At 37.2% G+C, this 10,172-nt stretch overlaps 2 protein-coding genes across 3 annotated transcripts in view; one reads left to right on the forward strand and one right to left on the reverse strand.

Moving 5' to 3' along the window:
* Positions 1 to 2,292, forward strand: part of tube1 (tubulin epsilon 1) — a 43,345-nt gene extending 41,053 nt beyond the window's left edge. Inside the window, exon 11 of the mRNA XM_015386793.1 lies at positions 2,048 to 2,292. Coding sequence (XP_015242279.1) covers positions 2,048 to 2,248 — 201 coding nt within the window. The 3' untranslated portion in view covers positions 2,249 to 2,292. The remainder of the gene's footprint in view (positions 1 to 2,047) is intronic.
* Positions 2,293 to 4,795: 2,503 nt separating this feature from the next.
* Positions 4,796 to 10,172, reverse strand: part of wisp3 (WNT1 inducible signaling pathway protein 3) — a 16,689-nt gene continuing 11,312 nt past the window's right edge. The window contains exons 3-5 of one of the 2 annotated variants that reach the window (XM_015386787.1): positions 8,941 to 9,177; positions 6,247 to 6,440; positions 4,796 to 5,214 (exon numbers count right to left, since the gene is read on the reverse strand). In XM_015386787.1, the coding sequence (XP_015242273.1) occupies positions 4,933 to 5,214; positions 6,247 to 6,440; positions 8,941 to 9,177 (713 nt within the window). In that variant the 3' untranslated portion in view covers positions 4,796 to 4,932. The remainder of the gene's footprint in view (positions 5,215 to 6,246; positions 6,441 to 8,940; positions 9,178 to 10,172) is intronic. The other variant, XM_015386788.1, reaches the window with a different exon arrangement.

Consider the following 10,172-nt stretch of genomic DNA (forward strand, 5'->3'; position numbering starts at 1 on the left):
CATTATGGACCAAAATCCCTGAGGAATGCATCCAGAGCCTTGTTGAATCTATGCCACCAAGAATTGAGGCAGTTCTGAAGGCAAAAGGGGGTCCAACCCGTTACTAGCATGGGGTACCTAATAAAGTGGCCGGTGAGTGTACATGCTAGCATAACCTATCAAACACAACTTAAAAAATATGTCTTTAATGCAAAAATCTCCAAGAATTTGCATTCTGTGAGCCCTTCACAAACTTGGAGAGAAAACCTGCAGCCACACGGCCCTTTCTGGAACCAGTTTGACACCCCTGCTGGTGTGCTGGTGTAGATTCACAGTCATCCAGGTCTAAGTCATTCCAAAAAAGTTAAAAAAAACAATCCACTGGACTTTGTTTCCAAGTTTGAAGACGTTTCTCTTCCCATCCAGGATTTTTTTTTTTCAATTCAAAATGTCAGAAATAGCATTGAGTTCAAGGTTTTATAGAGTGGACCAACAAAACCTTGTTTTTGTGTAGAAAACATGCAAATTGAAACAGACGAACGGGTCCACCCCTAGCCTGCAATGCCCCATACCTGTCTATGTTTCTGATAGGGGTCATTAGAGGGAATTGTTGGCCTGGCAGAACAGGCGAGGTCTTCTGTTCCCCTCTTTGGGGGTATATAGATGGTGGTAGTGCATTTTTCCACTACTGTTATGGACCAGCACTACTGGTCCATCACACAGCGTTGATTGAGGATGGAGAAAAACCACTAGCACTGAACTTCTCCTCACATCTACTCCTAACAGTTAAAACATGGAAATATTTGATGGTTTTAACAGGATACTGACTCCAAATTTAAACTGTTACGGCTGCAGTGGGTCCCTGCCATTTTCCCTGTAGGGTTCAAGATACAGGCCCTCTACAGGTGTTATGTTTCCCCCTGTTGGTGCTCTGTTGCTTTAAAGCTGCTATGCATGCAGAGGAGGCTTTCCCCTCTTCAGAACTCCATTTGGTTTGGTTTCTATTGGATTGGTTGGTTTGTTAAGTCGTTTTTGTTTTATTTCTGATCAGTTTTGGACTTAACATTGATCTATTTTGCTTTCTTATTTCAGGTACTCTTTTTTTTTTTATTTATTCTTTATTTCGAACATGCAAGAGAAAAGCAAAAAAACAATAAAACAATGTTTAAAAACATTGGAGAGAAAAACAACAAACAAGGTACCCTTTTTTCCTAAATATACCTCTATTACATGTGCAAAAAGGAGTAGGAAGAAGTAAAACTTATGTGCTCCTTCCTCTTTAATTCTTGTATTTCTTCAATTTACAATATTTATAATTATGTTGCTATATATATCCATATAAATACATGCCTACCTACACATTTACATACATAAATATGTATACACATATACAAATAAACAAAACAAAAAACACAAAACAGTTTTTTATTCCTTTAGGATCATTTAATAAATTAAATTTTCATTTAATCAGAAAATGCTTGTGTGGTCTTGTCTCTTACCACACAAAACAAGCCTGGTGGACTTAATATTCTAGCAGCAAACTTTCCTACTCAGTTTTCTTACAGATGAGGTGCTGCAGGATCTTATACTGGAGACTTTTTAATGTTTATCAGTATCAAACATTTACACTGCAAAATTGTTATCTAAATAAGTCCCTATTTCTTAGAATAAGTGCATTTTTTCTTGAAATGAATAGGTAAGTAAGAGAGTTTGCCAATGGAATGGAAGATAATTTACATTTAAAATAAGAAAAAGAAAATTGCATTGTCCTATTTCAAATGCATATTATCTAATTATCTTATTTTAAAAGTAAAAATATTAATTCCATTTGCAAATCATCTTATTTACCTACTCAAATTAAGGGTCAATACATTTAATTGAAGAGATTTTTACTTATTTCGGGATCATTTTTGCAGTCTAAGAACAGATTCAGGTTCTCTGCAATAAAAAATACATTCCTAGAATCATTTTTTATGGCAATATTCTGACTTCTCATTTTTCCAAACTTTTTTTCTAACTACATTTTGATGTTCATCTTTGTGGGGGTTTTTGTTTTTAGTAAAAACAGCAGCTGAGATCATTTAACATATTTCTACTTCTGTCTTTCCAGGCTCACTTACATCACTACCTTCATGTAGACGGGATGGATCAGAGCATCTTCTCAGAGTCTTTGTCTTCTCTTAATGCGCTGATCGATGAGTATCATCATCTAGATGCCACAAAAGCCAGACTTCTGCCCGATGCGCCCAGACTCTCCATCGCCAGATGAAACATCTCTCCCCATAAAATAAAAACTCACCTTTTTAAATCTGACATAAGGCCTAATTTATTAATCAGCTGCTTTTATGTGGCCTTAAGGTTCTGTGGACATTACAAGCCATTAAATGGATCCAGATGCATAAAGGCATCTGTTTAATGCTTTATGTATGGTGTATATAGTAAAGGTTTCTGTCCAGCTGTGTGACGAAGGAACTCAGCTGTACAGCAGTGATGCTTTCCTCGTCTGAACAGAGCAAACTGTAGAGTTGTGTTCTTCTGTTAACTTTTTTTTGTGATTCTGTAAATTTGACATTGTGAATAAAACCAATTTATTTTGTCTATTTTTTATTCCTATTTGACTTGACTCGACGTGAATTTTGTTTCATTATTTTTTTGCAGGATGAAATGTCTGAATTTCCCTAGAAAATATTTTCCCAGCAGATTGAAGTGTCTAAATGAAACGGTTCAAGTTCTTCAGGGATTGAAGATCAAAGCATTTTTGAACGCTAACTTCCACCTTAATGAACCACGAAGGATGAATTTTAGATGGAGACAGGAAACGTATTTATAGGGGGTTGATTCAGAGCCAATATTTGTGATGTTTTCCTGTTAGGATGGAAAAAATGGACTTAAAAGTATGGAGTGAATTTTATTCTGATATCGTTGCCAATCAGAGCGTGTGAGCAGAGCGGAAGAAACATGGTGGAGAGCAGAGCGGTTTTCAATTCAAAGGCCGGAGCAAGGATTTCGCTCCGCTCCAGTTCGCTCTGATGCCCTCACATCAATTAAAAATGTTGAATTATAAAATTTGTAAAATAACATTTATTTGATTTGATTTTTTTTCGACTTGTTTTTTTAATTGAAGAACATTTGCAGGCCAACCATTTTTAATCCTAAAAAATATGTGTAGGCCTACTGCAAAAGCCGCAGCTACTGATTCCATCACATCTTGGTGTATTATCCTCTATTATCTCAGTTGCAATGGGATGCAAAGTGACCTTTTTTAATGTAGTCTAGTAACATAAATAAAAAAGAGGAAACGCAGGGCAACATGAGTGGAGTGAGGTGTTACATTCACAGCTGGGAAATGATCATTTAACAGCCAGATAAATAAGACAATACACCTGTATCGGTGACATCATTAAACCAAATGCCGTCTGTCCAAGGGCCCTGGCATCATTACATGAAGGGAAAATTTTAGAAAATGCCTTCTCCTGAAAGTTTGAGCAAACGTGGAGCGATTTCGCCGGAGCGGCAGGAAAATGAAGGTAAGAGCGGAGCGGAGAGCAAGTGAGTGAACCACCAGTTGCAAAAACTTTCAGCCAGGCCAACAACTCCCCCTAGAGACCCCCTTTCAGAGGCATAGACCAGTATCTGTAATTGCAGGCAAACAGCGAAACCTAAAACGACTCTCCTTTCTTAAAGGGCGGACCCGTTCTTCTGGTTCAATTTGCATATTTTCTAAGCCAAACCAAGGCTTTGTTTTCGGTCCACTCTGTAAAGCCTTGAACTCAACACTATTTCTGACATTTTGAATTGAAAAAGCTTCCTGGATGGGAAGAGAAATTTCTTCAAACTTGGAAACAATGTCCAGTGGATTGATTTTTGACTTTGTTGGAATGACTGTAGCTGAGAATCTTCACCAGCATATCTGAGCAAATAAACCACAAAAAAAAAGGAATGCTGAAATCTAACTAAAAAAACGTCTTAATCCCAAAAAAGAAAGGCTTTGAAATTAATGATGCTAATTTCTGAAAAAGTTCCAATATTTTTCTTCAGTTTTTATATATTTATCTTTTGCAAAGTTTTGCAGATCACATTCTCTACACTTGTTGGAGCTTCTTCCTCTGGAATGAGGAGTGAAGAAGAATTTCCATCGTTTGTTTTGGGCTTTAAAAATAAGGAGAATGTGATCCGCGAAAAAAAAAAGTTAGAAAAGATTGCAATTTGTAACACTCAACCTGAAAAATAGAAAACTTGAAAAAAATAGAGTATAAAAAAAGTTTGATAAATAAATCTAAGAAAACAGCAAAGTTACTTTTTTTGTTGAAGATTTTCTTCAAAGATTCGTTCCTTCATTGCTTTTTTTTCAAAATGTTCATTTATAAAACATGCTCTTTAATTGCAAAAATAATGGAACAAAATTTATGGCAACACATGGGAAATTTAAAACCTCATTCAAGGTTTGATGATACAGAGATATAAGGTCAGCTCCTGAAACTTAAGAAAATAAATATAAAGCTTTAGAATCCAAACACTGTTTAATTTAAGGTCCATTGAGATTTTTACTATAACGATACATCTGATATACAAAGAACTGGAAACAAAAATGAAGTCCTTCAACCAAATTCAGGTAGAAAATAAATAAAAATGACTTTTCTATGGAGCATTTTATTTTAGAGCGTTTTGTTTTAACTTGATTGGTTCCAGACCAGGGAGGCAAATACAGGGAGGAGAAAGTGAAATGGAGGCGATAACGTTGGTTTATAACCAGTTAGATTTAGAAATGAAGCCATTTTTAGAGTCACAGCTTCTACTGCTGCCTTTCCCTCTTATTGCACAAACATGTCCCAAAGAAGGAGCTCATTAAAGCTTTTCCCTTCATTTAATGATTGGTTTCATCCATTTTTAAGTTAAAAAATGTTTTTTGGTTGGCTAATTTCTTATTGCTTATTGTCTCTTTGTAGCGGCTCCTTAAAGTAACCGCAGGTCAGAGAACATGTCACCTGGATCAGTGCACTTCCTCTGGCACACGCAGGATGTGATCCACTGCATCTTCCACTGGATGCTGGAGCCTGTTTTACAGGTGAACTTGACTTTGATCATGCTGGACTTGTTGGGGACACAGCAGCGTTTATCTGTGCAAACACCGCAGTATGTGGGTTTAAACTTCTTAGTGCTGGTGCAGCCTGAGAGCTTCAGTTTCTCTGCCTTCTTTGCTTGGAACTTTGGTCTGCATGTCTTCCCCTTCGGCACCTGGATAAAAACACAGGCAGGTGTTTTTATTAGTATTGATCAAGCATTTATACAAATTACAGTATATAGTTATATGATTCAGGAATTCAGCTTTTCATGCTGGGTGAACCTAATGATGGGGAGAAATGCTGATATACGGAGTCAATTTTATTCCATTATTGTTGAAAACAAAAAACAATCCAGAAATCGAACTTTGAAAAATGTTAAGTTACAAATTTGTTGTTTTTGTGAAGAGATTAAGAAGTCATTAAACTCAATAACAAATGAAACAAAATTGAAAATCCAAAATCAGTATTTTAAAATACTTTTAAATACTTAAAAAAAAAATTTAAAAAGCGTTTGAAAAAGACGTAATATGGAAAAATACATAAAAAATGCAAATCTTTGAAAAAACATTAAAGTTACTCTGAAAATCTTTGGAAATTTAAAAAAAAAATGCCATCCAGATATAAAACTATATCTGGATGGCATTTTTTTTTTTAAATTTCCATTTACAAAACGCGCTCCTTATAACAATAATGGAACAAAATTCAACCATATAGACCCGACCTTCTACTAAGAGGACGAGTCATAAACCCTGACTGACTAACAAGCCTGCTGCTCAGATTGTATCCAAGCATATGGCCTGAAAGTCGAGTGGAAGAAATAGTTGCAGAAGCAACATGGGAAACCACAACCTTGAGGAGATTGTGAGAAAAAGCCCATTCAGGCTTTAGGGAGAAATCCATGTAGCTGAAATCGTGAAAGCCAGACACAAGCTGGTGAGAAAAAGACAAGATCAGGGCTGAAGTTCTGCTATTCAGCTGTCGCTCTTATTCTAATATTAAATGAAGATAAAATCTGGTTCTTAATGAGGTATGAGACATAATGATACCAAATATAATCAACATAAATGAACAGAAACATTTGAATTATAAATCATTGAGGCTGATTCTTCTATATAATACACAAGTTCCTATTTATAAACAGACTTTTGAATGATCTTGATGCACCAGTGCATTAAGAAGACTGTGAGTGAGATAAAGCCATCACCTTGACAGTCCTAAGCCAGCTTTTCTCACACGGTCGCAGCAGGCACAGGCGGCGGTCTTTTCTCATCTCACATTTGCCGTTGTCGTTGCTGACGCGTACCGAGATGCCCAGGCCGCACGTCTTGGAGCAGGAGCTCCAGGGGGTGGTCTGGACCAGGCAGTTCTTCTTCCAAGCTAAAGGAGGATCCCTGTAAGCTTTCAGTGTTATAGTTAAAGGGTGCTGTGTCAGCAACACCCTGCAGGGCGCCCTGGCCTGATCACAATCACAGCTCACAATGAGAAACACAGAGATGGGAAAATGTCACCAAGGAACGGGACGTAGATGGAGTGAATTATCATTGCAAACAGTAATGGAAATTTGGATAAAAGTGCAAACCAGGAAGGAAAAAGTTTTGGAAAAACTTTTTATTTAAAAAAAATTTGAGTAACTTTCTCAGATTTAGTTTCTATATATTTGTTTCAAATTTCGATTTTTATTTTTTTCTTGTTTTTCAGATAGGGTTTTTTCTTTCTTTACGAACTGCGTTTTAAACCTTTTTGTTGGTAAATATGCAAATCAAGAGCATGCTTTTTAAATTAATGCTTTTTAAAACTATTTCAAAAGCATGCTGTTGCAGAACTCAGTCAGAAAAAAATCTATTGAAATTTAGTTTTTTGGAAAAAAAAATACAATTTGGAAAAATGTAATTGAAAATGTAAAATCTATTTTAAAAAATTTCATTTTTCTTCATAAAAAAAAATCAGTGTGTTTACCAAATTCCATTTAAAAACATGTTTTTTGTTTGGAACAAGATTCACTTCATAGACGTTCAGACTTTTGACACTTAATGTAACCTGAGGAGGTGTTGGCAGATTTTAGCAGTTTATTACTCTGGTAAGGAAGTAAAAAGACGCCAAATAATCTAAGATCGTCCATTCTACTGTGAAAAAATAGTCTACATATGGGAAATAATCACACAACCTACAGCAAAGCATAGGGGTTCAATAGAGGCAACCAGAGCAGCAGATTGTGTTCATACTGAAGTTCACTTCTGCACAATCAGACTAATGTTGAGGTGTCATGTGAGTAACGCTTTGCTCTCGTAGTAAAAACGTGAATGCTAGGCTGGCATTTGCCAAAGAGGAAGTGAACAAAGACCAGAACATCTGGTTTTGATTATGTTCCTTAGAAAAACTGAGATATTTGGAGAACAGAGCAGAGGGCATGTTTGGCAGAAAACCCTGAGAGGCTCACGCTAGCTGTAAAGAATGGAGGTGTAGGTATCATGGTTTGGGGTTACTTGGCGTTTGCGGGACCTGTACATTTAATCTTTATTAAATGCTCAACGAATTCTGCAGTTTTTTAGAGGTTTCTTATAGAAAATGTCCCAATATCTGAACTGAGTCAGGCCCAGATCTTGATACGGAGTGATGTTTCCAAGTTTGAAGACCTTTCACTTTCCATCAGGAAGATTTTTCAGTTTAAACTGTCAGTAATAGCTTTGAGTTCGAGGTTACAGTATCCCAAAAAAGCTGATCTTTTAATTCGAGAAACCAAACAACCTCTCCACAGACACATGGCCCAACACAGAAGACTCTGTGGTACATCTACACCTTATGGACAAAGGACATTCTTTGGAGGACCAGAATGTTCACATTTTGGACAAATAAGACAGGTGGTTTGAGAGGGACATGAAGGAAGCCATCTATGTTGAGAAAGAAAAAACAACCTTAACCAGAGCTTTCAAAAACCTACAATGCAGCAATTGAGTTGATTCCTTCCCGTTATCATTGCAGCCCCAGTCCCTGTACAGGAGAGCGAAGGACCTCTCCTATTCAGCCAGGCCAACAATTCCCTTTAACAACCCCCCTATCAGACAGTTAGACGGTGATGGGGCATTGCAGGCTAACTAACAAACCAAACAACTCCCATTCCTAAGGGGTGGAACCGTTCGTCCGTTTCTATTTACATGTTTTCTAAACAAAAATGAGGCTTTGTTGGGCTACTGTATAAAACCTGGAATTTAACACTATTTTCTGACATTTTGAATTGAAAAAGCTTCCCGGATGGGAAGAAAAACATCTTCAAACTTGGAAACAAAGTCCACTGGATTGTTTTTAATTTTCTTTTCTTTTTTTTTTCTTAAAAGAATTCTATTCTTAGCCCCAACAGGAGAAGATGCTGTCGCCTGAATTTAATATGGAGGAGATCCCTGAATCATCCCACAGCTGCATGTAGGGGTTGCTGCTCAGGCTGATGCTAGAGGTTGCAAACAGAAATAGAGTTTCCCAGGAAGTTATTCCACTAAAGAAGTTAAAACTAGCAATGAGAAAGCAGGACTTCCCGACACCTATCACAGCTAGAGAACACCTTACTCTTTACATCCTCTGTTAAATTAAAACAAGTTGGTTTTATTTTAGTGAATAATCCAAATTCATGGTTTTCTTTTGGGATGAGGTATATTTAACTTGACTGTATCTAAACTATCCAAAGGCTCAATGGGACCATTGGGGTTTTGCCTGCAGTATTATAATAATACCAGTTAAAGTGGATGTTCTGGAATCTGAAAAACCTCTGCAGGTTTACTGTATCAGGAACAAAAGCAGGTACCTTCCACTTCAATCCCATTCACACTTTGCATGCTGTTGCTAAATGCATCAGGGGAGCGCTTCCCATTCAGGCCTGCATGGCCAATCATTTACCACGAACACGCACCTGTCATGTATGTAGTCTCCTGCTGGTGTTTGCTGGGCTTTGGAGCACTTTGAAGACCGGCTGGTCTGTTACTCATCAGCGAAGCTGGGGCTAACATACCAGCGGGCTTCTGAATGAAAGCAGGCGTGCAGCCGATGGCTCCAGCAATGCATGTGCACTTATAGAGGGGGCTGGGCTGGAAAGTTTCTCCGTTCTCATAGTGGAGCCCATTCAAGTCGCAGCCAACCGCCATCATGTCTGCAGGAGAGAGAGGGGTTCATGTGGTTTTCGTTTGAGCTCAGTGTGAATCTCACGGTTCTTCTCATGATAAATAGGCTCTTTATAAGGCATGTTATGTTATTTCTATCAGCACCCTGAATACTGTGAGATTAAGAGTTAGTTTCATCATTTAGATGCAAGAAAATAGGAGTGAGGTTTCTTTCTTCATAACTGTACATTTTTTACAACAAATGTTGTAGCATGTATTCGGTCATAACACTTTGGAAGAAGCAACCTCAAGTGGGGGTAAACTATAAACTATAACAGTATTTCGTTATTTTTCAAAATGAAGAAAAAGTGCTTAAGCAGAAGGTAAAACGTTAACTCAGCCTTCACTTGCATTGTTTGTTTTTATTTGGAAAGAAGGAGCCAGATTCTGCTGATGCGAATATGAAGTGATCATCAGCAAATGTGGGCACCTCTGATTTTTGAGTAACATGGCTTAACGTTCCATGGTTTTCAAGTTGGAATCAAACAAATAACAAATTTTCTGTAAAAGAACAACAACCTTATTTAAGGAGAGAAGATCAAAGCAGTGTTTGAAGAATATAATGTGCCTCAAACCCAGCAGGGTTCCAGCGGGTCCTTAAAAAGTCTGAAAAGGCATTGAATTCTTCAAAATAAAACTAAGGCCTTAATTGGTATTAAAATGTCTTAAATCAGTCTTTCATAGGTCTTAATTTTAATTTTTGTTAGGATTTATTTTTGTAATCTAATTAAAATGTTAAAATTTACCTTTTTTTTTTATTCAAAAAAAAATAATGGCTCGCTGGAACCAATAAAGCGTTGTTGCGGCCAGGACATTTGGGAGATGCGCCATTTACTTTTTGTCTGGAAAATATGAGCAAGTGTAAATGTAACCAAAATTGTCTCCAGGCAAGAGTTTTCTCCATGGCTAAAACCAGGGAACATACATGAGGCTCAGTGGATTTAGTGCAAGAAGCAGAGATGGGATAGCCTGGGTGCCAGTCAGA

The sequence above is a fragment of the Cyprinodon variegatus genome, unplaced genomic scaffold, assembly GCF_000732505.1.
Source record: "Cyprinodon variegatus isolate N-32 unplaced genomic scaffold, C_variegatus-1.0 Scaffold378, whole genome shotgun sequence".
NCBI lineage: Eukaryota > Metazoa > Chordata > Actinopteri > Cyprinodontiformes > Cyprinodontidae > Cyprinodon > Cyprinodon variegatus.